This window comes from Blennius ocellaris, assembly GCF_963422515.1.
Source record: "Blennius ocellaris genome assembly, chromosome: 18".
In the NCBI taxonomy this organism is placed as follows: Eukaryota; Metazoa; Chordata; class Actinopteri; order Blenniiformes; family Blenniidae; genus Blennius; species Blennius ocellaris.
The window spans coordinates 8,857,216-8,884,871 of NC_137667.1; the positions used below are offsets into that span (position 1 = coordinate 8,857,216).

The 27,656-nt window shown below is 44.2% G+C and overlaps 1 protein-coding gene across 1 annotated transcript; it reads right to left on the reverse strand.

Annotated features, from left to right (window-relative positions):
• Window positions 1-1,827: 1,827 nt before the first annotated feature.
• On the reverse strand, window positions 1,828-25,845 carry tulp4a (TUB like protein 4a). Its single transcript, XM_080514212.1, has 13 exons — window positions 25,245-25,845; window positions 15,971-16,099; window positions 14,588-14,749; window positions 14,046-14,226; window positions 12,374-12,481; window positions 12,006-12,172; window positions 11,355-11,579; window positions 10,626-10,860; window positions 9,657-9,801; window positions 8,927-9,071; window positions 8,735-8,828; window positions 4,402-7,994; window positions 1,828-4,207 (listed from the first exon to the last, which is right to left on the reverse strand). The coding sequence occupies exons 1-13, from the start codon at window positions 25,494-25,496 to the stop codon at window positions 4,091-4,093; spliced, it is 5,553 nt and encodes a 1,850-aa protein (XP_080370338.1). The 5' UTR covers window positions 25,497-25,845; the 3' UTR covers window positions 1,828-4,090.
• Window positions 25,846-27,656: the final 1,811 nt, after the last annotated feature.

A 27,656-nucleotide genomic window follows, 5' to 3' on the forward strand; every position in this document is an offset into this window, starting at 1 on the left:
CTTACCATTAAACTATATTTTACTTATTTTCTTAGCTTCCGTTTCACAAAGAGTTTACTTTATGCGGCTTTTTTTATATGCTGTTCTTAATGGCCTTGTTTCAATGCATTTCCTTGTGAGCAATTGTGAATTGCCTTGCGTTTGAATGGGACTATATAAATACAAAATGCCTTGTAAACACGGAATAAAATTAGTATAGGAGAAAGCAGAAGGGTTGCGTGTGTGTGTGATCCAGAATCATTTGCACATCACAGGTATGGCTGACTTTGATGTGTTTCCCAATGCAGAACCCCCCCCCCACACACACACACACACCTGTAAAATCGATCATCTCGGTAAGGTGTCAGGTCCTCCTTCAGCTCCTTGTAGGCCTCCTGCACCTTCCTGCAGAAGTACTTGAGCTCGTTGTACAGCGGGTTTTCCAAGCCGGCCGTGTACTCGGTGTCCATCGTTACGTTCGTTCGCACGGGAAGAAAAATGGCGATGTGGAAAATGATCCGCGGCTCTCAGTGAACAGCAGCGCGCCGACCTGCCTGCATTGTTTAGCCGCGTTTCATCCAAAGTGCAGCCCAGGCTGTTTGATTGTCAATGAAAGACAAGAGAGGAGAGATAAAAGGGAAGGAAAAAAAAAGGCTGAAACCAAAAGCGATGTGGGCGGACACACCGTGCCGACCGCCAGCTGATGCCGGTTCAGCACCACGGACAGAGACAGCAGCAGACGAGCCACCAAAAAAAGCAAAAGAAAACAAAAAAAAAACACACTCACCAGATTATTTCCCTAATTCCAAACACATGCAAGTGTCATAACCTCATTTTAAAGTGTTTATGGGAGCAATAAATGCCAAAAACCACCAGTTACGCATTTCCTGTATAAAAATGATGCGTTCACGAGTAACTCGGAAATAGGGAACCTCTATACGTCACGGAGCAAAAAGCAGCTTACACATTGCCACATGCTGTATTTAGGAATGTTTTGACAATATAAAGTAATATTTGAGGCCTGGATATATCAGTTGGGTTTCAGCCTTTAGAAAATGTAAAATATATATTTTTTTCTGTATCTATTATTAATACAATTTATAATTATTACGATTACGACGTATCCGAACATATATGTCTGTAAAGATTGTTGGCGTGAGAAACATACATTTTTAGTTTTCCTTTTATCTAATGGATATCAATTTGGATATGCTGTTGTCATGTATTTTTCCCAATCTGTTGGCTTTAGTCAGATTATTTCATCAACCCGACCGTTGTATATACAAGACAAGACCCAGATTTTTTTCTGAAACGATGACATTTTATTCAAAAGATGCGTGACATATACAATTATAAAATAATTTACATGGCATGCCTTACTACCCATTCACTATAAACGTTCAGTCACCAAATCAGAGTCCGATTTTTTTTTTCTCCATTTAAGTCTACGTCTACAAATACAAAGCACATCTTTTCTAAAAGAAAATCCAGATCCTAGAATATCTACAGGTCATCATCAGTCTAAAGTGAATCCTCAACCAAGTCCATAAGCGATGAACATGAGCTCAGTGGCGTTCACTTGTGAATGATGCACGCGTTTTTATGTGTAAGAAGCCATGACCACACACATCCGCAGATAATAGATTTAACACTGATGGGATTTGGTAGACTGCACAGCTGAATACAGACACACCTCGACTTAACACTTAAACTCTACAGAACTAGTCTACCAACTACATTAAACTGGGCACTTACTCATTCACATCTTTTTCCATCCAATGAAAACTTCACAAAACACTGAAAAGATTTGCCCCTCCCCTCCGAGCCCACCCCCACTGTCCCGTCTTGCAACAAACTTTTTTTCTTTTTCTTTTTTTAAATCAACACAAAAAAAAATGTTCAGAAAACTCCACAATATACAGTATGTATAGATACTCCCCTCCCCAATCTCCTTTAGGAAATAATCTCATAAATAAATTGTACAGACCAGCAAGTGAGATGCTGAAATAAAACGTCAAAAGCCATGACAAAGGATTTTTTTTTTCCCTAAGAAAATATTGCACAACTAACACAAAAAGGTGGGTGTTTCCTCATGACATGCTTGTGTTCTTTTCATCTTTAGTATATTGAGGGTTTTTTTCTTTTTCTCTCGTCCCCTTCATTATAATCCCCCCTTAACACACATGCATCTTGTTTTAATATGAAACAATCACACTAAAGAGTGTCATACTCTCATCAAATCGGAGACCTTAAAAACAGTGCTGGTCTTAAGTGATATTCAGAGTTTCGCTTCCCTCTTAAGCCTGTTGGTTTTAATTTGAATTTTGGCACAAATGTTTGAGGTGATCCTTGCCACAGCTACTCAAATAATTTTATTCATAAAGCCTAAACAATATGCCTTTGATGTTGTTGCTACCATATTATGCAACAAACAATCCAAACTAGCCATTTGTGATACGCCGAGTAGTTTACAAAAGCCCACCCTCCCCTCCAGCTGGCCCTGCTTCGTATTCTCAACTCAACACAATAATCACTGCATGAAACCGAGCACAAGAATGAGAATACACCAGCTTTTCAGATTTTAAAGTCAGCTTACGAAATAGATTTCACCAGCTTCATTCTTCATTTGAGTTCCGACTTCAAAGATTCAGTGAACAGCGAACAGCTTTTCTTGTAGTTAATGCTATTGAACTACACAGTACAACAGCGCGGCTCCACACCTGAAATTACACTTAAACACAGTGGAGACAGGCGTAAACAGATTTGCCGGCGTCACCCAAGTCTCTTTTACAACATCTACATATAACCAATGAGTATTTACATGAAGAGAGTATGAAATGGCATTGGTGAAATATACAAAAATATTTCCTGTACCTTGCTCACATGTTATAGTGTGGTCTATTAGGAGCAGGGACAGCTCCCCCCCCCCATTGACATACTCACTTCACAGAAGTGATGGCAGGTGACGGACTGCTTCATGCCAGAGGTTCGGCCATTCAGTCTCAGTCTTGGTAACATGTTTTGGGCTCTAGTGTCACCATTAGTAAAAACATAGCTCGTTAGAGGATATGTCAGCCGGAGCGCTTCTGCACATCATTGCCACCTGAATTCTCCAGACCACGTAACAATATTCAAACTCGGTCTCCCAAATAAAGCGGACACCATGAAACCGTGACGAGGAGTGAGGGTTGTAGATCGCAAAGACAAAAAAAAAAAAAGTTACAATTCATATCGGAAAAGGTGAACAACAGGTACACACGAATGAAATTGGTGTGGCAAAAACATTTCTTTCTTCCTTCAAAGTTCCACGTAAAAAAACAAACAAAAACAAAAACAAAAAAAACTGCAGTTCACCTTTTACCTTCCCGGGTTTTTAACAGTGGTACACCGTTCACAACAGTGGACAGTCTAAACTTGTAGCAGTGCTCCTAAATGATGCATATATCTAAGCCTCGACTCCAGCCAAGATACGCTGAGATAATAACAAAAGGAATGGCGGAGAGCAAAGAAACATAAAAGATCCTGCTACCCTCCACCATGTTTTTCACGTAATAAAATCCTAAAAGCAAAAGCAGTATATTAAAGTGGTAACTGTCTCACTAAAGGTTTGTACAGCAATGGATTTCAGTGCCCAGTGGTACCTGTGCGCTCTGGGGATAAACACCTTTGATCTCCAGAGTGTGGTTTTCAAGTATTACTGCTGCTTCTTTTAAAAAAAACTGAACCTTGACAATCCATCTCTCGGGTAAACCGGTCGGTTCTGACGTCTGTAAGCTCCTTCAAGCTAAAGCAGCATTTGTTTGCATGATGATTAGCAAAGCTCAGCTCTTTGGCCCTACATGCATTGCAGGATGCCGCTGGCTGCCAGTTGCAGCAGCCGTGGCGGCATCCTGGACAAATGCAGCCAATGCCTATTGCACCAACTCCAGTGGCAGCATTGTGTAGTGCAGCGTGATTGTGTTTCTCTCCATGGCCAGGGCTGGTATGTGTCTCCTCTCCAAAAATCCACTCAAAGGAGTTTTATCAAACTCAAATGAAACAGCCATGCCCCTCCAACAGATTGCATTTAAATCCCAGATATAACTCGGGGGGGAAGTAGGGAGGAATCATCTCATTTGAGGCGTTGAGTGACGTTGGCCAAAGCCACTGCAAAGGCCTGGACTGCAGAGAAGGGATACTGGAAGTCCAGTATGTAGGCGTTGCCATCAATCCGGCCAAACTGCATCACCTGCGTTTAAGAAAACACACAAAGGAAGTTATCGCAAAAAGTTAATTCGGCATTTCATTTATGGAGCGCGTTCATTCACGAACTCTGCTTTGTCCAAATATCTCCACAGACTGAACAAAAGCAATACCAATATCACCAGCAGTCATATCAACATAAACACATAAATCAATCCTTTGCCACATGCAGTGACTCACCTGTCTGCCTTCCAGTTCAATTTGAAAGTTCTTGGCGGACTCCTGTGTGACCCGCCCTCCGAAGTCAAGCTGATAGACCTGCGTGGCTTCATTCCACAGAGGCTGCTTGTTTGCCATGACATAAACAAACCCTTGGCTCCCCAGCCCTCTGTCCTCCTTCTCGTTGGCTTTCCGACACTTGATCTCGTCCAGCTCACTGGCAGCTCTCAGGTTCCTCTTACTCTTCCAGCCTTTCTTCCCGCTCTGACACTGATTGAGTAGCTCATCCCCGCTGATGAACAGCTCGGGCTCACTCTCTGAACTATCTTGGAACTCACTATTGGCAGTGGCTTTACTCAGCTTCTTGGCTTTCAATTGCTGCTCCTTCTGTCCTTTCAACTTCTTTTTGTCTCTGCCTCCCAGCCGCGGACTAGAGATAAGCGAATTAAAATCGCCCAGTGCTCTGCCCTCCTTTTTGGACTTGCTGCTCTCGGACAGCGGCGGGACGTTGCCCTCCTCGGCGCGACCGTCCACACGCTTACGGTTCTTTTTGCTGAACTTCTCAGAACGCTGCGGCACGGGGCTTTCAGTCAAAGAAAGCACCTCCTGGAAACCTTCCCCTGCCTCTGCCATGGCCTCTTGTAACCCCCCATGACTCTGCAGGTCCGTTGGTGGTGGAGGAGGGGGTGGTGGAGGAGGAGGAGGAGGAGGCGGCGGCGGCGAGACCACGTTTTTATCTACTACCATGTGGGAGGCTTTGGGTGGTAGTGGCACTGCAGGACTGGGCATAGGTGGGCAAGAGTTATAGGTACCCCATGGGGTGTGGAGTGCGATAGGGGGGATGGGGAGGCCGGCACAGCCACTTCCTCCTGGATACATAGGCGGGAGCGGGCAACAGGCGAGGTTGGCAAGGTTTGCTGAGTAACCTGGTGGGATCACAATGGTTGCATCCTGCTGTGAGAAGGGCACCGGCGCCACCATCTCCTTCGGGGAGGAGCAGGGGCGTGGCGACCCTGGGATGGGTTGGAGCTGGGCTCCAGAGTAGGCAGTTGCAGGAGACGGGTACTGGAGAGAGATTTGGTAGCCTGTCGCAGCTGCAGACGCTTGGAATGACGCAGCACTGGGGCTGGTGGGGGACTTTGGAGAAAGAACAAAAGGCAGCCTGGTTACATCCAAGTGCTGAGTTGGGCTAAGAATGAGAGGGGGAGGTTTGTGCGGTCCGGGGGGGCCTGCAGAGTTTAGAGAAGCTGTCCGTTCCTGAGGAACCCACACTTCCTCTGTCGCAGCAGGATCCCACTGATAAGGAGGTGGGCGCTTGACAACCAGCCCCAATGTGTCATTTGATCCGAGGGCCAAATGCCTCAGCGACTGGTTCAGCGTTTCGTCCTCCGTAAAAGCTGAATTCACATAATCAGCCCGGTCTCTATTACTACCTCCTCCTGCTCCAGTTCCTGATCCTTCAAGTGAACCCATCAAGTTGTAAGAGGACTGCGAGGCAAGAGGAGTGGCGCTGTTGGAGTGAACAATGACTGTGCTGTGTGGCGCGCCATTCCCTGGAGGGAAATCCTGTCTGATTATAGTTCCCCCTGCTATCCCATTAGCGCTCCCTGGAGCAGTGCTTCCAACACTGGAGCCACTGCTACACTGACTGCAGGTGTATAAGGCTGTTGGCACCCTCTGCTGGAATGAGGCTGCTAGTGCACTGCTGTTTTTAGCCTTGGGGGGCAGTGGTCGAGGCGGTTCCAGCATCTGGGAAACTTTGAGTGCGGCCTCTCGGCTGTTCCTCCTGAGGGTGGCGTGGATCAGACTGCTGTCGAGCCTCTGTGCAGGGGTCCTACCCACAGCGCTGTTCTGATTGGCTGGGTCGGGGTAAGGAGGCGGGTCTCCACTGGGTATGGAATAACGAGGTGCAGTAAGTCTGTTGAGGGTAGCTGAGGAGTAGGGCAACTGGATTTTCTTGTCAGCTGCAGCAGAAGATGAGGAGGAGGTGACCCTGAGAGTGGCGGAGCTGCCGGGACCCTGGAGCGTGTAGACATTCTGATTGCAGACGAGGCGCGTTCGAGGACGACACACTTCTTCCACGTTCCCGCTGCTGTCAAACGTTGTTATCCTCTCGTAGCCCAGCGGTGTGGGGTACTGCGCTTGTTGCGGACCTGAAGGATAAAGTGGGAAATCTCCCTTTTTCATGCAAAGATCACCAGGGGGAGGAGTGCCACCAGTGCTTCCTGCTGTTCCAGATGCAGTACCAGCAGCTGTAGTTGTAGCAGCGGCGGCGGCCGCAGCTGCTGCCGCCGCTGCCGCCACGGCAGCGGCCACGGTCCCCGGATATGGGGGCGGGGGGTTCATTTTGCTGAGCTCCAGAGGCGCACTGAACACCACTGTGTCGCCCTCAGCCAGCTGTGAAGTTGACCGAGTGGTTTTGATTTTCAGTAGGTGCTCATGTTCACCACCCGCTGCTCTCTCAGCCACTAAATCAGCTGGCGGGTGAGGGATCTGGATCTGCAGCGCTCCCGGCTGAAGCTGGTGCAGAGCTGCACTTGAAAGCTGTCCCGATGACATGGAGGAAACCGGGATTTGAATTTGAAGCTGCTGCTGAAGTTGATGGTGGTGCTGTTGCAGCTGATGCTGCTGCTGCTGCTGCTGCTGCTGCTGCTGCTGATGAGAGTGCAGCTGGTGGTGCATTTGTTGCTGCTGCAGTTGCTGCTGAATTTGTTGATGTTGCTGTTGCAATTGTTGCTGCTGCTGTATGTGTATGTGCTGTTGGAGCTGCTGCTGATGCTGCTGCTGCTGTTGTATGTGCTGGAGCTGCTGCTGAATGTGCTGTTGCTGTTGGAGATGTTGGTGCTGGAGCATCTGCTGCTGCTGCTGCTGCTGTTGTTGGAGGTGTTGCTGTTGAAGTTGCTGTTGGTGGTGCTGAATTTGTTGGTGGTGTTGTTGTAGCAGTTGTTGCTGCTGCTGCTGCTGCTGCTGCTGTTGTTGATGCTGCTGCTGCTGCTGCTGTTGTTGAAGCTGCTGCTGCTGTTGTTGAAGCTGCTGCTGCTGCTGTTGTTGAAGCTGCTGCTGCTGCTGTTGTTGAAGCTGCTGCTGCTGCTGTTGTTGTTGAAGCTGACTGGATTGTTGTTGCTGCTGTTGTGAGGGATGGTGAGAAGGTGGAGGTCCAACCACTAGTCGACCCACTTCCAGCCCCCCAAAAATGACCTGGCCAGGACTGGAGTAGCGGGTGGGCACCGTGTACTGCGCTGTCAGGAGGGTGTCCTGGCTTTGGTCTGACCCACTGCCAGCTGCTCCAGCAGGACTTGCTGTGGGATTGGTGAGGACATCCAGCTGGACATTCTGATTGGCGAGAAGGGACTGAACCAGGCCAATGCTTTGGGCAGGGGACATGGCCTGGGCAGGACTATGGATGGGGGCAATGGGGATGTTGACAGTACAAGGTGGGTTGTCATCGGTGCCACCAGCAGGACCTGTGACAGGCAGGTCATCCTCATCTTCACTGAAAACATTTGGGCTGAAGACGGGCAGATTGATGTAGTCCATAGAGATCTTGCGCACTTCTGGCAAGTAGATGGTCATCTGTCTGGGCTGCAGATGGAGGAGACTTGTCTTGTAGATAACTGAGAAGAGAGAAGAACATTTCACTAGTTTGACTCACTGAATTGACAGCTGCTGTGTGTGTGTGTTTTTTCTAAAAATACACCTGTCATTAAATGTGAAATTGAGTCCAGATTGACCCAAAAACATTTGTTATGCATCTTATTTTATCAAGATCTGATCACTTTGCCCATCTCAAATCATACTACTCTCAATCCCCAAAAAAAGGACAGATTTTTGTTCTCCACTTCAGGTGCATATCACTCGCTGTGCCAGACTCAAGCAAATCTAAAATGTGTGATCACACTCCGCTTGTCCTCGTTTGCCTCCTGTACCTACACAGAGACAGAGCAGTCGCTGCTGCTACTGCTGCTCATGCTACTGAATTACAACGGTGCATCAGCGTTTCTTCAGACTGTACCGGCGCAGCTTAAAAATGTTTGAAGATAATGGAAAGGAATTAATTAATGTGATTGAAAAAAAATAATGCAAAACTTCGAAATGTTTTAGAATCATTTCACAAAAAACTGAAATATTCCAAGCCTATTTTGGTGGGTTCCTAATTATTATATCCTGTAAGTTATTACAATCCATGTTATAGTATCTCAAAGAATTTTTTCTTTCTTTTTTAGCCAAATGTTTATATTTTCATAGTTAAAACTATACAAGTGAAGAAATGACTGCGGCACCTGTGCTTTGCTAGTGTCCATCTTCAAACGTGTACATTAATGTTTCTATTGAGTAACATTTCTGAACAAGTTACCTGCACCAAGATTTGTTGGCAAGAATGTGGCCAGCCCCACAATCTTGAACTTTGTTCCCCAAATATTGGATGTGACCTGAGCGAGGTAATTTTGCTGAAAAAAAAAAATAAAAATTTGTAAAACGCACGACATTCATGGTGCATGAACACGATCCCTCCCTGGCGTCTCACTCCATGTAATTCAACATGTACCTGGGTGATGTCGTCAAGAGGAAATTCCCTTCGTGTTAGACTCGGTGACCCTATCGAAGGTTTCCGGATGGGTAACCGCGGTGACCTGGAGATCTCCTGTGTAGCGCGAGACAGTTTGGGGGATTTTCTGGGATCAATGTTGATCCTGTTGGTAAAGGGACAAACTAAGTCTCTACAGAGAAGGTGGCAAATATAAAAAAAAAAAAGAAGGTTTAGGCATGCAGTGAAAGAAAACAAAAGCCAGAAAGCAAACAACAAACAATTGACTACTGAAGCGGGACATCAGTGAAGGAGATCCTTAACAATTGTATCATTTTCTTTGTGAAGAGAAAGACCAAAAAGTAGCTCCTGGCAGTGCACCTAGAGGTTAGAGAGATGGGCTTGGAAACAGAGCTGGCGGATTCAACCCCCACAGCTGACAAGTCACCACTGTGGGTCCCTGAGCAAGACACTTGGCCCCCAGCAACTCCCCGGAGCGCCGCACTGTGGCCGCTGCCCACTGATGGGTCAATGCGGGGAAAGGGGGAATTTCCCCAAGGGGATTAATCAAGTATGATTAGTTCAGTTTAGTTAAGAGTTTCACTGATTTTTGTTTTAAGGAGGAAACTAAAAGAAAGCCCTTTCATGCCATCCCTTGCAATGTACAGCCAAAAGAACCAAGTGTCAAATTAAAAACCCGCATCTGTAAGATGCGACAATGCTGAAACATGCAGAGCCTGTGTTCGGTTACCTGGGGAGTTTGGGGGATTTGCTACCCCGCGATATCTTTGGAGATTTCTTGCCCACCCAGTCATCACTCAGCTCAATATCACTGGAGTCAGAGCAGTTACAGCTGTCAATCATAGCTGATATCAGACTGTTCCCGTAGATCTCGTCTGAGGGCAAAAACATCAACATGACAAACTGTGTGAATGAAGCTACTCTTTGAGGAATAATCAAATCGATGAATGAACGCTTCACAAACAGTTGGAATATGAACAAATGGCAAAACTAGGAAATATGACATGCTCTTTGAAATAGTTCAATTATATGGTTATTGCTTGTTCAGCTATTTCAACATCAAAACAAAATTCTTTCAAGAAAATAGACGATGCTCCAATTATAGTTTTTAGGTGTTGGTACCTAAAAACAGCTTCTTTCCAGTTTGTTTTTTTTAAATGATTATTTGTTCTCCCCACCCTCTCTTCACACAGAACCTTTAAACCACGTCTGCTGCTCCATTTTAGGTCAAGCTAATTTATTTGATGGACATTAAAGTGTGAATGGGCTGGAACCATTTCATGGCTGGCTTCATTTATCACCGAGTGGGGAGAGGCTTGATTTATGAGAAACCTGGGGGCCATCAGAGCCCACATTAAGCAACCTTTAATTAACATGGGCCGAGTCTGCTGGTCTCTAGAAATGGTGGAAAACTACTCAGGAGCGTTAGATCTCTCTGAGAGGAACATGTAATCCAAGTTTACTGGAGTATTAAGAAAATAAACATTAAATCACATAAAATACACTTTGTTCCTTTGGACAGCCACCAAGTCACAGCCATTTAAATACAGCTTGTTTAAACTATAAAGTTGTATTTTCATGGTTGCTACGGTAATTATTAAAGTACTCTCTTGAGCAGGTACGTTCAGACACATTCAGGTTGGACAACTGAAGTAAACATTTCAGTTTGTTCTCTGGTTTGACAGAAACTCAGACCCACCTGTTTTTCCATCAGTCTTTGGGTCCATAATGACAAACTCAGGCCGCAGTTTACTTATTCGCCTGCCCTTCAGAATCGGCACGAGACCCCCAAGGTACTCCAGATAGAGGGTATAGCAGGGTCCCCCGACCTCAGGGTTGTCCTCCGTACGCTTCATGGTGCAGTGCAGACGCTCGTTTCCGGATGTCGGGTAGCTCACAAAATCTCTCATGTTATTTGGATCTGGTATGGGCGGCTGGAAATGACAACAACAGTCTAAATACATTTTATTTGGCATTTCTAAATTTTTCCACATGTGAATTGGTAAACATGGGCGACTTTAGAAAGTATAAACCACTTCATTAAAGCATAATAATAACTCCAAAAATGAACAATAACTACGACCACTGGACGAGCTCAGTTCATCTTGAGGCAGATGGCAAGATTTTTTTTTTGAACTACAGAGATATAGAAGAAAAAGTCTTAAGGCCAAAAGAGGTGTGATGATTGTTAAGATTCAGATTTTCAGACTGGTTCTGATAATGTGACACCTTTTTTTTTTTTTTCTTTTTTCCAAAATCTAAGCCCACGTCATCTTTGATTCAACATATTTAACAAGATTGATGACTATTGTAATATAAAAAAAAAAAAAACTTAAAAAAAACCCAAAAACAGTCATTTATATGTGTGGTTTTCCATGTTTTACAACATCTGCTTTATTGAATCTGAATCCCTCCCGTCCTGCCTTACCTTGATGGTGGGGACAAAAGCGGCAGTGACGTAGGAGCAGAGGCGGGAAGGCATGGTGAGCTTGGAGACGTCTTTTTCTTCCTTTACTGCGGTGGCGATGCCTTGCTGGCAGAGCAGCTGCAGGGCGGCGACGCGGTGCTCCACTCGCACGACGTAAAGTGCCGGGCCCGACGCCAGAAACAGGCGAGAGTCCCGGTGGCCCCAGCAGAGCGTAGTGATGGGGCGCTGCAGTGCCAACAACAAGACGCATTCAATGACAAGAGCACAATGTCCTTTTCACAAGGTTAAAGTGGAGCACACGTGTCAGGTAAATGTTCTACGTTTCTCAATAACATGACTACGATGACATTCTAGCTGGAACTAAATACAGCTATCTCTGAAGCACTGAGGGTGGGGGATCATTTTGGCATACATCGTCTGAAAAGCGATTAATACGATGACTATTTTCATGTGTTTGCTCAGTGAAGACGTGGTGGCCTGTCATAGCCCAAGTTGGATCAAATAAAAACGTAGATGAAACCTTATATATAACATTATTATATATACTAATCTTAATGGCAACAGATATAACCAAAGAGAATTAATCTTACGTAGAAATGCATAAGAGATGCGAGCGCCGAGACCAGTTGTCTTGTAAATGCAGACGATTACCTGTGCTGGTGTGTCCAGTGTGTAGATATGTTCGCCTCGGACGTTGTAAAACTTGACGATGGCGTTCCTGGTGGGTGGAGGACAGGAGGGGTCAGAGGAGAGAAGCGTCCTCTCCATCCCCGCCACAGCCAGTAAATCCCCCTGTGAGCACCACTCCACCACCACATCTGAAGCGGAAACAGAATTCAGAATTCGGAATGTCAGCAGTGTTAATATTAGCAGCATAACGTTCCAGAAATATTCATTGTTAAAGACGCGTGAATAAATTAGTGACAGAGGCATTAAAGAAAAAAAAAACGAGACAAAACGGGGCTGGAGGGTTTTAAAACTGGTGTGGAACGGTGAGTAACGATAGAACGTCCACACACCTTTTAGGCCGGTGCGGATGAGGGTGGGTGAGAGATCGTCGTAGTTGTTCATCAGGCTGATGTCTCCAGATGTGAAGCTGACCGTCAGCAACGGTTTCAGGCTGTGTACTGAGAAGAGATAAAAACAAACGGGTAAGACCAGAACCACGCAAACAAAAGTTGTATTTCTGTGCATGCATATAAATATTTAAAAAAATATATATATACACACACACACAAGCTTTAACTTTTTAAATAACATTTTAAAGAAGGGATGTATAATATATCAATTATTTTTTATATTAGCCCAGGGGTGTCAAACATGCGGCCCACCAGAGGATCTAATCTGGCCCGCCATGTGATTTTTTTTTTTTTTTTTTAAGTATAAATATGAAAACTGACAGAGGCTTATCTAAAAACACTAGATTGGCAAAAATGACATTCAAAACTTGGTCAGAATTTGACCCCCGACATTAATGCATCTGTGGAGGTCACATAACGCAACACCTTTCACAATAAAGGTGTCCAATTTATGTGAAGCAATACTTTAGACACGCAAAACTCAAAACAATTTCCAGATGATGACAAATTGTTTTAATCCTGAATAAAAATATGATATCCAGATACAGGTGACTGAGGGTTGGTTTTTTTTGCAAATATAATAATATCTGATTTCCTTAAATATGTATATTTCAGAATAGACTGGCAAATTCTTGCAGTTACAAAAGGATCAAAAGAAGGAAAGACTTTGCATTTGTCCATATCTGCATTTTAATGTTATGTTTGACTTGCTCTGCCCTCCAGAGGTCAGATTAAGTTGGATGTGGCCCCTCAACTAAAATGAGTTTGACACCCCTGTATTAGCCTATGAGATCTAATGCCCTTTTTAAAGTAGAAAAGCAATAAGATGACCCTTTTTGAATCATTCTTACTCATCTACACAGGAGTAAACCATTTTTTGTATACTTTGATTAAATTTATTCAGACAAAATATCCCTGAGTGTATCTCATCCCCCCGGTGTCCTATATACCATCACTAATAAAACATCCTTCTATAATGTAGACTCCTGTTCCAGTAACAATCACAAAGTTCCGACAGCAAGCAGTCTGCAGTAGGTGTTCCATTAAATCAGATAGACGATGCTGCTGGAAATGACGTGCGTCGTGGCTGTGCAGTGCACTGATAATGGGTCGTCGTCGTCGTACATATCCCGACGACGCCTCGCGTGCAGAGGAAGAGGTGGCCTGGTGTCTCGGTCAGCTTGTCCACTTGAGGGATAATTTCTATCGGAGTCAATCAATTCATATTGATCGCTTTAATTAGCGAGTTAGAGCATAATCAGTGTTTCAGCTTAGGGAAGCATTTCTCGACTTTACCTCTTGGGTTGTGATAAAGGGGAAAGAGGAAATACAGCACAGTGGGGGGGGGACGAGTCCCTCACCAATACCAATTCAAAAAGGAACCATTAAACACGAGCTTATTAAGTAAGCTGATGTGCACAGGCTGTAAGGAAGAGACCGTCTAAACTGATACAAGCACTGAAGAATTAATAAAAAAGATCAAATGTCAAATCTAACTTTAGGCTTTAATGAATGTATGTTGTACTTAAGCAGAGAATCTGGGGTTTCTATGTACCAATGGGTAATTTCATGTTTGTCGTCTTCTGTTCATATCGAATGCCGAGCAGCGTACCTTGCGGTGGGGAGTAGTCGTCAGAGTCTGTGTCGCTCTCGCTGCTGTCCTCCACCAGGAAGTTGGGGTAGTTCCAGGACATGCTGACAATGCCATCCGACTCATGCAGCAGTATGTGGGCCAGCATGCGCCCGTGGCAGTCCATCACTATGACCTGTCCGTCTGCGGTACCAAATAACACCTTGGGAGGAATCAGTGAAGTGCTATCAGGCAATAGAAGGCAGAGGAACAGAATACGTTTGGACAGCGAGGGAAGCACACTGTGGAATAGAAACGGAGTTGGTGGCAAAGAAAAAAGAAGAAAACACGAAAAGTATATTTCTAAATGTAAAAAAACATGGAAAAACTTCTATAAATGCATTGAAGGACAAAGAATCTGAAAAAAAAAAAAAAAAACTGTTGGCCCAAAGGTGAAAGATTATGGAAAGAAATGGGTTATCCAACACATTCAAGGCAGCGAATGCTAAGTGGCAAATTAAAAACCTAAATCTGAGTGCCGGGAAAAAAATCGTGACCTTCGCAATTGTTTGCATGTGTTTTACCTGCTGGTCATCTGGAGTCCAGATACCACAGGTAATCTGGCTTTCCAGGTTGATCTCAGACGACCAGTGTCTCTGACCACTGACGGAGCCCACCAGGACAAAACCATCCCGGTAGGAGATGAGAGCCTGGGTGCCATCGTGGGACCAGGTGAAGTCACTCACCTACATTTAGAACAAAACAACAATATTTTTTAGAATCAGAAATGCTTCCAAGTAGTAGAAAGAACAAAAACGGTTTTCAATGAATGACATTAAAATGTCTTATATGCATTAGTACTTATTCTCAGAGCGTTACTGATGGGAATTGGTCTTCTCAATTAGGGGGTGTAAATAACTGCATGGACTCTTTTTATAGACCCCAACCCGATAGTTTTAGCTTTTTGCAATGCTTACAGATGCAAACAGCATCGTTGTGGATGAGGCTAGTATACTACAACCACTGGTCTTCACAGATGTTTTGCCAAAATGTTTGAACTGGTGCACACAGCCAAAGTGTGTGGAAAGAATTATCTGAGACCATCCGTGCATCTTGAACATACATTTGCAGGAGTAAGTCCCATCTTGAACATCCTTTGTTCTGTATAATAAACCTTGATTTGTATTGGAGGTTGGAAGAGGTCTTTGTGATATTTGCCTGAGATAAGATTGAGACCATTTAAAAAAGAAAAAAAGAAAAAGGGATGAGATCTTAAAAACTACCGACTTCAGCTGAAGGCATTCCAAATGGTTAAATTTATATTATTCGACTGTCATCACACTTCTGACAAGAAGTGACACTGGCTGACTGAAGTCAAATATGTTAAATAAATTTAGCAAATTCAAATTAAACGCAGTGAAGCGGATTCGGAGCAGAGACTGTGTTTTTACAGGAAACGTCACTGGTGTGGGAGCGGTTCACGCCTCACAAAACAAGAGACATGCTATCTTTGCAAAACTGATATGACAAGACATGGGAGCACAAAGTTATCTACGAGGAACGAAGGAAGCTCGACTGCAGGGTAAGTCACGACAATATGTCTGACGAAACGCCGTGTTAGTGCTTCCCATGGATATATTGATGGATAAAGCTATCGACTGCTGCTGCTTAGTGGAACTGATGTATCAGTGGACCTCGGACACATCCAAGTCCACTGAGGAAGGTCTTTACACAATTAAAATAATCATGACCAACACTGACATGATGGTTTTTCACTGAACTATTTGTAATTTCTTTACTGAATATCATCCCAGAGATAATTCAAGGAGCAACTTCTCGTTTTGGCACATGGTAACATATTTAATCCACATAACTGGGAGGGAAATATAATCGACCGATTATCAAGGTAATTAGTAGTTGCAGCCTTAATGCAATCAATTGTTGATGTTCCCTTCGCACACGATTACCTGGGCTCCACGATCATTGACCAGCTCCACAGACCATCGGCCCTCGTACTGGATCCACACAAATATCCCCCCGTCGGTGTCACAAGTAGCCAATTTTTGGAAAGGCTCATTCCACCGCACCAACACCACCTTTGAGGAAACGCAAAAGAAACGAAATGATTAGCTGACACTTTCATGTTGCTTCGAGAGACAGAGACTCAGATGAACTCCGTCACACCGCACGTTCTTTTGAAGTTCGTCTTCTTGAGGTGGTTAAAATAAGAGCTCAAGATAGAGAGGACCTGTAAACTGTGGGAGTTTTTTTTATTGGTCTGAGCTTCTCACTGACGCAATGAATTAAACAAAACAACATTTGAAGTCTAAAATAGTAAAAACAAAGGGCTAAATATAACATCACACTAAGCTAGAAATACATAAAAGTGGGTTTGCCTATTTTTAAAGATAAAAAAGAAGATGCAGGTATCCAAAACAATTTGATATCGAAAGTGACATAAACCAAGTCTGAATTCACAGTTTCTTATTCATGCAACTGCTTCTAAAAATATGCATATTTTAAATCTATACTTTGTGCATTCAGACAGTTAGGTGTGCAACACCAGCTATGAAAAGCTTGTGCATCTGCATGCATGAGGTGGACTGAGTGGTGGGTCATCTTGGGGTCAAAGTGTGGGTTGCACATGGGGAAGGTATTAAATACTTAGCAATGGACAGTAGAGATCAATCTGTTTATAGCTGCTTCTTTATCAGTGTCACCCACCTTGATTACAACCTTGATGCGCCCTCTTCTCTGTGTGTGTGCATGTGAGTGTGTGTGTGTGTGTGTGTGTGTGTGTGTGTGGGGGGTACTCTGTAGCGTGACTCAGCCTATTCTCAGGGGGAATAATCCTAAGAAGAGAGCAGCTCTGCTCTCGCTGAGTGAAGCACGTGGGCTGGACATGCTCAGACACACAACGTGGAGAAGGTTTTAGTTCAGGCTTACACTCTCTCCGAGTTCAAGTCCAATAGATCAGTGGCTGAGAGCCAGTCCTGCTCTTTTTCACAACACGAGAGCACTGTCCCCTCATTATCCCTCAAGTTGAGTCTTCAAAATCCTCCTCTGTGTACGCAACATCACTTCATGTCACAGGAAAATAAAAAGATGGGGAAACTCTTATTGAAACCCAGATAATTCAATCATTTGCACATGAATCAGGGCGGGCACAAAAGAGAAATCCACCAGTGAGAAATGTCTCCCGTTTAAAGAAACCTCGAAGCCATGAATTGTGAAATGTGTTCTAATTTTGCTCATTTTATAAAGAAGTTTACTTCAAATGGTGCTGAACACACACAGTCCTGGTTTTACTTGATCTTAGTGCTGTTGCTTCTAAGAAAGGAACACTAAACTGGTTCAAATGCTATTCCCTATCCTCTATACAGGGATTTCTGTGTCAACAACTCAGTTTATATATGAATGGGCAATCGGCGGATTATAGCTGATAATCTCTCGTTCTGATAACAGACACACACATACAAACAAAAACAAAAAAAGTACTTGAAACAGCCATAATTACTCATTGCTGTTTAACTACATTTCCCCACTTGTCAATATCAGTTGTTCTCCCTGGTGAACCCCGGAGTGATCCGTCACCCATCTTGTTGTTATGAATACACATATTCCTCAAGTGTAGAGCATGTACAGGAGCATTCATCAGTCCTGACTGTCCTCACTCAGCAATACAATGTTCCATGAGCCAGATTTAGTGCGTTTTCAGTCCCACTCCAAGGGGTATATATCTTAATGTGTCGGCCTCAGCTGGCGAGCTGCGGGGAGGATACAATGGCACCCGGCCTGTCGGAGGTCTCCATGTCATTCTGAGTTGAACACATCCACAGACCATTAAAAGCGGCCCACCATCTATCATTCAGGCACGGCAATCACTCATGCAGCAGTGCTCACTGGGTTGCAAACCCAATAGGCTTGTGTGCAGCAGTGTTGTCAAAAGATAACACATATCCATGCACCAGGATCTCATAAGAGTGAAAACACAAATCCACGTCGTTAACTCCTTTCGCCTGCATACGGCCTGCAATCTGTGGTGATCAAATTGGATTTTGGAAGTGTAGTAGGGCCTAAATCAGGTCCCGCCAATGGAGTCATTAAAATAGGAATGGGCTCCTGGTTGCATAAGTATGACGTCATTCATACAGAGCACGCCGTTTAATAACGACTACAAAAAGCAGAAGACGATATATTCCCATAGGTTTTGCACATGCTGGATCTCACGTGTGTGGACACTTAACTGCAGGCCCACAGAGGCGAGAATATACCGTCTGTAAATTTAGCACAGTGCGGAGATTAGTGTGAGCTGGTCAGGCATCCTGCGAGCCGGACAGCTGAGCACCTCTCTGTGACGCAGCGATCTGGGAGATCACGCGTCACGTGGAGACAGACGGGATGAGAGTGAAAAGCAAAAGGACAATGCAGGGTCAGAGAGATCACATAAAAACAAAGACTGAAGTAATACGACAATAAAAAAAAAAAAATAAAGAAAAAAATGAATCGCCATTAAATATAATGTATTGGACAATGACTGTGTTTGTGCATTTATGCCCAAAACTTTATTGAAAGAAACCCAGAATTAATTATAACACAGCTGATGGTTAAAAAAAACCCAAAACGGAATAAAGAGGACTACAGCACACAAAGCGCTGCACTATCTTGACCAATGCGCAAGACAAGAATAAATTGCATGTGTCTCGTTCTTTTAAATTATGCATGTGGTCACTGACCATTTCTGCTTGGAAGGCTGGCACAGTGTTCACTCCTACACTGGCTTGGTTTGCATTTTGTTATTCAATCCCTGGCGTCTCGCTGGGACCTAAGTGTCCACAAAGAAAGCAAGCGGCAGCTCTGATACGGGGACTGTACTCACTGGATGTGATTGGGCTTGGTATTGATCTGGGGGATGACTAGGTTCTGCAGGTACAATGGGTTGAATGCACTTCGCTGTTGTTACCGATAACAAATGCAGGAAAATTACTTTTCCTTTGCATGGACGATAAAACTAAATGAGCAAATATATACACAATACTGTGTGCATTCACAAATTGTGAGTTCATAGTTTATTGCGTCAATGCAAATTGGAAAGTAAAAAAAAACAAAAAAAAAACACAGTTAAAGGAACTTGCACAGATGTTTTGAAACCTCTTGGAGAATTCTACACAGAACTCCTGTGGATGGAGTTTGATTCAAATCCTTCAGTCTCTTCATGACACATTCAGACAAACTTTGGTTTGTTCATATCTGGACTCTGCAGGGGCCCCACCATCACTTCCAGGGCCCCTGGCTCTTCTTCATGGCGGAGATAGTTCTTCAACACTGGCTCAATGTTTGGGGCTCATCCTTTTATGTATGGAGCCTTTATGTGTTGAGGGACAGGTTCAAGTTCCACAAGTTGATCAAGATCATCTGATTTAATAGATACATTTATTTGTGCAGTATTTGCACAAACATTTGAGTTAATGGAGTGTCTCTTGAACAAATCCCCTACAGTGAGTATGTGTAATGTGAAAAGTTTGGGTCCTAACAATTCAGCCCTTGAACTGAAAATGCCCTACAGTGACTCCCCTCATGCTCGTGGCACAGCCTCTGACTCAACACCAAATTCTGAAAGCAAATGTAAAATATCAGCTCATCAAACCATTAGATTCAGTACAAAAAGCATAAGCTATCATATATTTTCCTCTCTATCGCCTTACAGTGCCTATGTAAGAAGGAAAGGTGTTTTACCCCGGGAACAGACTCCCTGTAAGACCCAAGTGTCTCCCGACACTGCTCGCAGCAACAGCAAGCAGCGTGGCACAGGCCGCACTGTCCCTTTACAAGACATTTCTAGCGCACTGACAAGTACACCTGGCTGGAGGGAAGGAGTCAAGCCCGAGCGTTATGCAACACGTCCTCTCCAAGGATGGATTAGCACGCTAAAGCCATTTCCACTAAGCACGTTTGGCGAGATCATATTAATGCAGCAAAGGAGACCTGCACTGTTCAGACATGAGCAGGGCTTTCAATGACAAGAAGTCAGAGGAGGAGAAGGGGAGGAGAGAGGACTCGGCCGAAACATGTGTCAAGGCAATGCGGCGAGGGGGCGCAGCCGAGGAGATCATGGGAAGGGAAATCAGGATGGAGAACTGAGCGGCACAGGAAAGAACTAATTGGATAATGTAACAAGACTGATGTAAGGTCATGATGAGTGAACCTGACTAAGACAGTGGAGGGAAAAATCTTCATTCTGCAATTCAGCCTCTAATACGACCGAAATCTTGAGTTGTAACTGGCCTGTTTTGTAAAAGTACACCACAGAGATCATCCAGTTCTTCTTCCACCCTTTGTAAGGAGTTCACAGGCTTCACATCAGTCACGTCAGAGCTGATTCTTACAAAGAGTCACTGACTATTTTATGATGCTTTTGCCAGGAAGAAACTGAACGTATGAAACAGTCACACAACAGGAGTATAGAGGGCAGAAAGAGGGAGCGTGAGGCTGCATTTTCTTTGATTCATTGCAATCTGGACGACTGGAAGTCTGCAGAGATCCGATGAAACCATTTTTAAAGCAATACGACGACTTGAGCACTCTCAGCAAACTGCTTTTAACCAAACCTGACCGAAGGCTAGTTGAAAGTTTCAAACGGAATACTCAGACGTAAATAACAATAAACTATGGCAAGAGAGCAGACAGGGGGGGGATTTCTTGCTATTCATCCATATATTTTCTTTCATTCTCCTTTTACTATCTTTAGGGATTTCTTTGTTTGTTTGTTTTTTTTGCTCTCGTTGGAAACACTTGTTTGTTGGAGGGCAGGTTGGGTGGGTAGGTGGTGAACAGGGCGAATATATATATATACACGCCACAGAGGCTCAGAGACACTGCACTGCGAGTTTAACTTTGAAAGTGGAGCAGTAAACAGGAGCCTGTGTCTTGGTGTCACAGTGTCTCTGTTGGCTTACGGTCTTGTATACTTCTCCGTCTTTCCCTTGGAGAAACGCTCTGATCTGAGCTCAAGGGAAAAACTAACATTGGGACTCCTGCCTATGGGTAAGCGCACGCCCACAAGTCTCCTGAGATCGCTGCTGTACTTTGTGCAAGTGTTTTTTTTAACAAACACACCGGCTCAACAATCAGACAAAAGCTAATAACAATGACTAAAACGGCTTTCATTCACAATGACTTCATGAATGACGGTGCACAATAAATTCTATTAGGATACCTATTCAGAAGTGAAACCCCCTCACCTTGTTGATCGTTGCCTAATGTTTAAGATATTCTCTAGCAATCTTAAATTCCAATTAAGTCCTATTACCAATATATGAATGCATGAGAGGACGTTAACGCATACAGACAGGAACAGAGTGCAGATTGTAAACTGAGTAAACACTCCAAACACCTAAAAAGCTGCGTTTGGCTATCAAAATCAAATAGTTCATATTCTGTTCAAACAATAAAGAAAGGAAAATGGACCGCACGCTTCGAATCGACACATATTTACACTCATACTGCAAGAGATGCATGTATGATCCAACTAATGACAAACATCAGCGCTCCCAGATGACAGGATACTGACGGATAACTTTGCCCAAGACCTCCACTGTGGCCAACATTTCTCTGTCAACATGGTGATCGCCATCGTCAAGCCTGTCTGTGATGCTCAGTTCGTCCTGCGAATGAATGGACTCCTAGTGACTGAGCTGATCACCATCTAAAGGCGGCGCAATAGAAAAACAAGCACTGTACTGTCAAAAGGAGTATTGATCTATTCTGACGCCCGTCCCAGTGGGTTGTTGTTGGTTTTTTTGGCAGCATTATATGTCTTATAAAAAGATGTAATACACAGTGTTTCTGTTTTTTTGTTTTTTTTATCTATTTTGGATTTTATTCTAGGGTGGTGTAAGTGACAAGCCTGCTGCTAAAGGTTAGTCACTCTGTTTAAATGTGGGTATAAAAATAGCGACGGGACAATTGAGGACAATCTTTCTTGCAGCTCTGCACTCGCTTGTTTGTCTGGTTGATTTATCTTTGGTCTAAAAAAACAAAAACAAAAAAAAGAGTAGATGCATGGTTCTGACAACAACACATGCAAATACATTATAGTACAAATTCTGGCAACAAGACAGCACACAAGCAAGGGTAGTTCTAATTTAAAAGTATGACTAATCTATTCACATGTATACAACTAAAAAAATTAAATATGCTCATTACAACAACAACACGGCACACTGTCCATGCGTTGTGCTTTTTTTCCTTGTTGTTCTGAGCACAAGAACTGCCAATTCACATTTTAATTGTACTTGACAGGTCAACTACCAAATTGGTGCAGCGACAAGATGAGGTTTTGAACCTGGGAAGAAATGTCTGAAAAAGCTGGGTCATCTTGGCCTCAACGAGAACATTTTGGAACGACTGGGTTGATCGTGTCGGGGTGGCAAAACGAGCCAGCTCCAGATGGTGGGAGCGCTCAAGGAGCAGGCAGAACCATCGCACGAGAGCAAATATAGCCGAGACGAAACCAGTGAGGCAGGGCGATGCCAGGAACGGGCTAAAAACACCTGAGGTTTCAAAAATAATACAAAAAAACCCAAACAAAACTGGAGGTGATGAGAAAATGTCTGAGAGGGTCTGCAAAGGTGTACCATTGAGGATACGTGCGCGCCTGTTTTTCTTATATTAAAGTTAGCACGGGGTCAGATGCACCCGCGATACTAAGAACTTGGATTAGACGAGCAGCGGCGCTCACCTGATCACCTATCACTGCAATTTTTAAGTCAAATATGGCTGAACAGAATACAAAGTGGAGTGTTTCTCACACCGGACGGCGTCGGGAGGCCAGGACACAAACATCAAGGCAACACACATATAGACACCTTGCACCTTTTAAAGTTGTTACCTTGTAATTACCTCTCACAGAGGACGGAGGGGAATTAGAGCGAGGAGGACAAACGTTCGTCGGGATATATTACAGGGGTTGAAAGACTTTTTCATGATGTGAAGATCGCGAGAGGCCTTTAAATAGGTGCTTGAGGGGGACAATCGGGTGGCATCACCACAACGTACGAAGCCCGACGTGGAAAGCTTTTCCACAGAATAGCCTTGCAGAGCAAATCTCTGTGCCGCCAGTGAGTTCAAGTGTAAATCAAAGCCTTAGTCCAGGGGTAGGCGCGATGATGTAGTGCCGGAGAAGAGTCCTCCATCAGTCTGACACGCCGCCTTAGATCCGGCTTTTACTTTACTACATTGTCCAAGTTGGACCAAATCCAAAAGACACATCCATTCAGGCGCTCACTTACATTAGAGGGATCACAGGACAGTCGGGTCCATACATCAACAGGAATAATGGGCAAACTTAAGCATGCTGACATGAGTATTGATCTTGGCAGGACTGAAGTTCTACTGGATGAGTTCATATCGCGTCGAAGCGTGGGCTCCATCGCGGCATGACTTGAGCCAATACGCGCGAAAGGACGCTCGTCAGCGGCAATGACAAGTGTCCAATGACAATGCTGACGTTTAAAGGACAGAGGCGTCAGGGGACGGGCCTGCATTTAATGCTGAGGAAGCAGTTTTTTGTAGACAAAAAAAAAAAAAAAAAAGGTTACTGAAAGGCACTGACTTGAGCTGCTTCGAATAAATGAATTAAATGTGGGCGAAAGGTTTCTGCCAATGCAAATACATTAACTAACAGCACATGGGCTTTACTTAGCGATTGCATTTTTACTTTAGCAATCTCAAGGCACTTTTGATGATCGGACACATCCTCCCATTCACACACAATCATTCACACAACCGGGGGCGACGGCTGCCAGGCAAAGAGCCCCACACTAATGGAAGAAACCTGCGCTTCAATTTCTTGAACGAGGACACTTTAGGATTCAATCCTCAAACACGGGAGATTAGCCACCGATAACCCCGGAACCACAGCCACCAGAATTTGTTGCCGTTTACAGTGCCGCTTTTCTAACCCTCATCAGAACCGGGGTGAAAAAAAACCGACACGACTGAGTGGACACATCCGTCACAACGTGACAAGGATTCAGGAGGAAACATGACGTCCACAGTCACAAATGTGAAATTATGCACAGGGGGAATGAGTGGTGGCTTTCACGTTTGCTAAAATTATTTACTTATAGCTTTATATCAGATCACGGGAGGAAGCGGAGAGGACATTGACTACTCTCAGTACTGGTGCTGGGCTGAGTAAAGACACGATGGGGTGGTACTCGGATATCTCAAAAGTACAATGAAAAGGTAAGTTCCAATTACAATTCAACACATATACAATCAAGTTGGAGCGCGAGATAGACGAAATTCAGCCATCCAGATGAAACGTACATATTTTAAGCATTGTGTTCACTTTCTGAATATTCGAGTGCATTTTTTGAAGCCGATCGTTATTAATTTTAAATCGATCATGAAAAATCGGAGATGGTGATGATCTACCTTCACATATTATAAATATCGACGCACAAAGAGCAAAGTCCAGAGCGCGATGCGCTTCTGTGCAAATCCACCAAAACAAAAACCGTCAGTCCTCCAGAACACTTCATTTAACAAACCTCTATTTAGAAACGAGGAGTCAAGCAAGGTGAAACACTTGGTATTTAAACGATGCTGTTTGGGTAAAGTCGTTGGCACCTTCAGGCCAGAGCGAGAAAGCCCCAGATTTGAGTCAAGGTGGAATGTAAGGACGGAAAGTCTTTCGACAAAGTCGAATAAAATCTCAATTAAAATAACTACAAAGAAATATTTCACCTTTTAACAAATGTGTGTGCGCTGCTGTTTGTATTCATGCATGTGTGTCAGAGTAATCATTTTAAAGTCACCGATGAAATCAGACACAACATGAAACAAAAAAAAAACAAAAAAAAGGGATTAAATCCCTTCCACACTAGACAAATTAAATCAACAGAAGTGAAATGGAAGTACTTGGGCCCGGTTCAAGTGTTCAGAGTTAAATGACATTTCTGCTGTGCTTCAGTCACTCTGTGTCGGGATTCATCCACTCTCCACTCAGCTGCTTTAAGGAGTGCTGACACAGCCGCTTTCTCCATTCCACCAGCAGCTCCACCCGTGAACGTACAAAAGCGCAACCCGTGTGCAACCTCCACTCATGACAGCGCTACTTATTGGAATATTTAAGATACTGAGTTTGAACACTAGTGAGCTGATCTCTGTGATGACAAAATAAACCACGAGAGTAAAGTGGTAATTAAGTGACTCCTTGAATTAAACAAAGCTTACCTCGCTGTTGTGGCCCCTGAGGTTGAAGTTGACTCTCTGCGGGGTCGGCCGGTCCCGCCTGCAGTGGCTGGACGTGAACGTGACCCCGACGACGCCCCGGCCGTTCCCGGTGGCGAGCCAGCCCTCCTCGTAGTAGCGCTTTCGGCACACCGGCTTCTCCTTCTCGCTCTTGGGCACGCGGCCCTTCCAGGACAGGCACAGGATGTTGGAGTCGCTGCAGAGCACGGGGCCGTGCTCCACGGCGGCGAACATCCCTGCGGGTTCTCCCGGGCGGAGACGCGACCCGGAGGGAGCGGTTCTTTGGAGGGTGGATGCGCGCGTGTGTGTACGGTTACGAGCGCCTCTCCTCTCGCGAGGTTGCCGGTTCGACGTCGGATGAGAGCGAGCGACGACGGTGCATAGTACTTGCGCTTCCCCCTCGGCCGCCTCGTTGATTTGCGAGAGTGATTGATGGTGATCGATGAGAACTTCCTCCGGCGGCACAAATGAGGTCAGGAAACCGTGGACTTTAACATCGCTGGACGAGCGAAGCCACGGAGCCGAATGGGCTGCACACAGAGCAGAAGGCACTCAAGTCATTTCGATGTGTTTTTTTTTTTTATCAGCGAGCCGCCTTGTTGACGCAATTTCAGTGGCAAGGCAACAAAGTGTTCTTGAAATTTTTCAGAAATCCACTGAGGAAAATTCCAGATTCATGTCACACCGGAAAGAAAAAAATGAAGAAAAAAAAAAATCTTTATCTTTGTAAACTTAAGCGCGTTTTTCCCATCCAAATGTGTCCCAGGGCTTCCAGTCGGCGAGTATTGTTTCTGTCCAAATTCAGCATCTCATTTCTGCGCTCTGTGTACTCCTCATTTGATCCCGAGTTGAGTGTATGATGAGGAGGAGGAGGAGGAGGAGGAGGAGGAGGAGGAAGAGGAGGAGGGGCAAGGACTCTCCATCAGCTGTCAGCCCACAGGAGAGCTGCTTCGCCCGGTAACGTCATCGCATCAGCCAGTTCGCCTTTTCAGCCCGCCTGGGGGTTCCCATAGAGGACTGGTGGATGATACACAGGAAAGACTGTCATTATCGCTCAGAGTGTCACCGACAAAACACACCAGTGACAAAATGACAAAAGTCAAATTTATAACGTCGTCGCATGCGATACATGCGAGCTTAAAAAGCGCTGAAAGGTCCAGAGCCTGTGATTTAAATATTAATGCACTATCCTAAAATTACCTCTCGCAGCTGAGGACTATCCTGCTCAGCAGAAGGATATTTAAATAATGGCTGAATTATTCAGAAGCACGTCTCTTGACATGGAGTACTAATACCCCTAGGGGTACTTTGGAGTACTGCAACCGGCAAGTGCCCTTTAAGCCTTTTCGTTAACTTCAATAAAACTAAAACTTGAATGAAAGGAATACGAAATACTGCAATATTACAAACTGACAAGATAAACAAATTAAATAAGAATAATAGTAAAAAAAAAAAGTGTGTTTTTAGATTTAGTCTGTTTTCTAGGACAATACTAAATGTGACGAAAAATGAACCCTTGCAATCAGGGTTGGATATTTACTTTATTATATATATAATTATATATTCTTGATGTCAACTGAAATTTGAAAAATAAAGATACAAAATTGTAAAACAAATGTTATTCCATTTCTGACCATCTCAGGTGAGACAAGAAAGTTGATGTCATTTATTTATTCTTAGTTCAGCCTCTTCTGTAAAAGTGCAAAAACAGAAATCACTACCAACTACCCAAAGATGTCATTGTTGGTCTGAAATGAATACCAATTATGTCCAGATCTTTAGAAAGACGAAATATGCTTTTTTTTCTCGTTTGATGACTTTTTAAACATGTGTATTACAACCAGCGACACAGTAAATGAAATAAAATGTGTATTTCCAGGCGAAACTAAACATTATACACCAAATGAGGACAAATGACCAATAGACCTTGATTGATAGATATATTAAGTCAGAGATGTTGTTTTAATAAGGCTAAATTGGTCTAACAAGGCGGCCTTTCTCAGTCAACCCAATAAATGAACAATTAAAGATAAAAGCGAGACAATAGGTAAATAGAACACCATCGCAGCTAAGGAGTAATGCGAGAAGAGCCATAGAAAACACCGTCCGACACAGACACACAGGACAAACACTGCACCGACGATCGAGGTCGTCTCCATCCTTCAGGCAGCCTGATAATAACACAACACCCCAGAAATCACTAAAAAATCGAGTTTTAACCTCAGATGCGACGAGGACAATCAGATTTTACCGGTTTATTTACTATACATGAACATCACACTGGGCGACAACGCATCCCACAAAAAGCTATTGTCTGGTATTGCAAATCCATCGAAACGTGGCTGTCGCTGCGCTATTTGTCACGAAATAAACAAGCGACCCGGATAAATCCGA

What these genes read in the sequence shown, in the direction of transcription:
- tulp4a (XM_080514212.1), bottom strand. Translation starts at nt 25,496, where the DNA reads ATGTTCGCCGCCGTGGAGCACGGCCCCGTGCTCTGCAGCGACTCCAAC. An exon ending in TCAATGATCGTGGAGCCCAG is followed by an intron (nt 14,750 to 15,970) that starts GTAATCGTGTGC and finishes TTCTAAATGTAG; the next exon opens with GTGAGTGACTTCACCTGGTC. An exon ending in AAAGACTGATGGAAAAACAG is followed by an intron (nt 9,802 to 10,625) that starts GTGGGTCTGAGT and finishes TTTTGCCCTCAG; the next exon opens with ACGAGATCTACGGGAACAGT.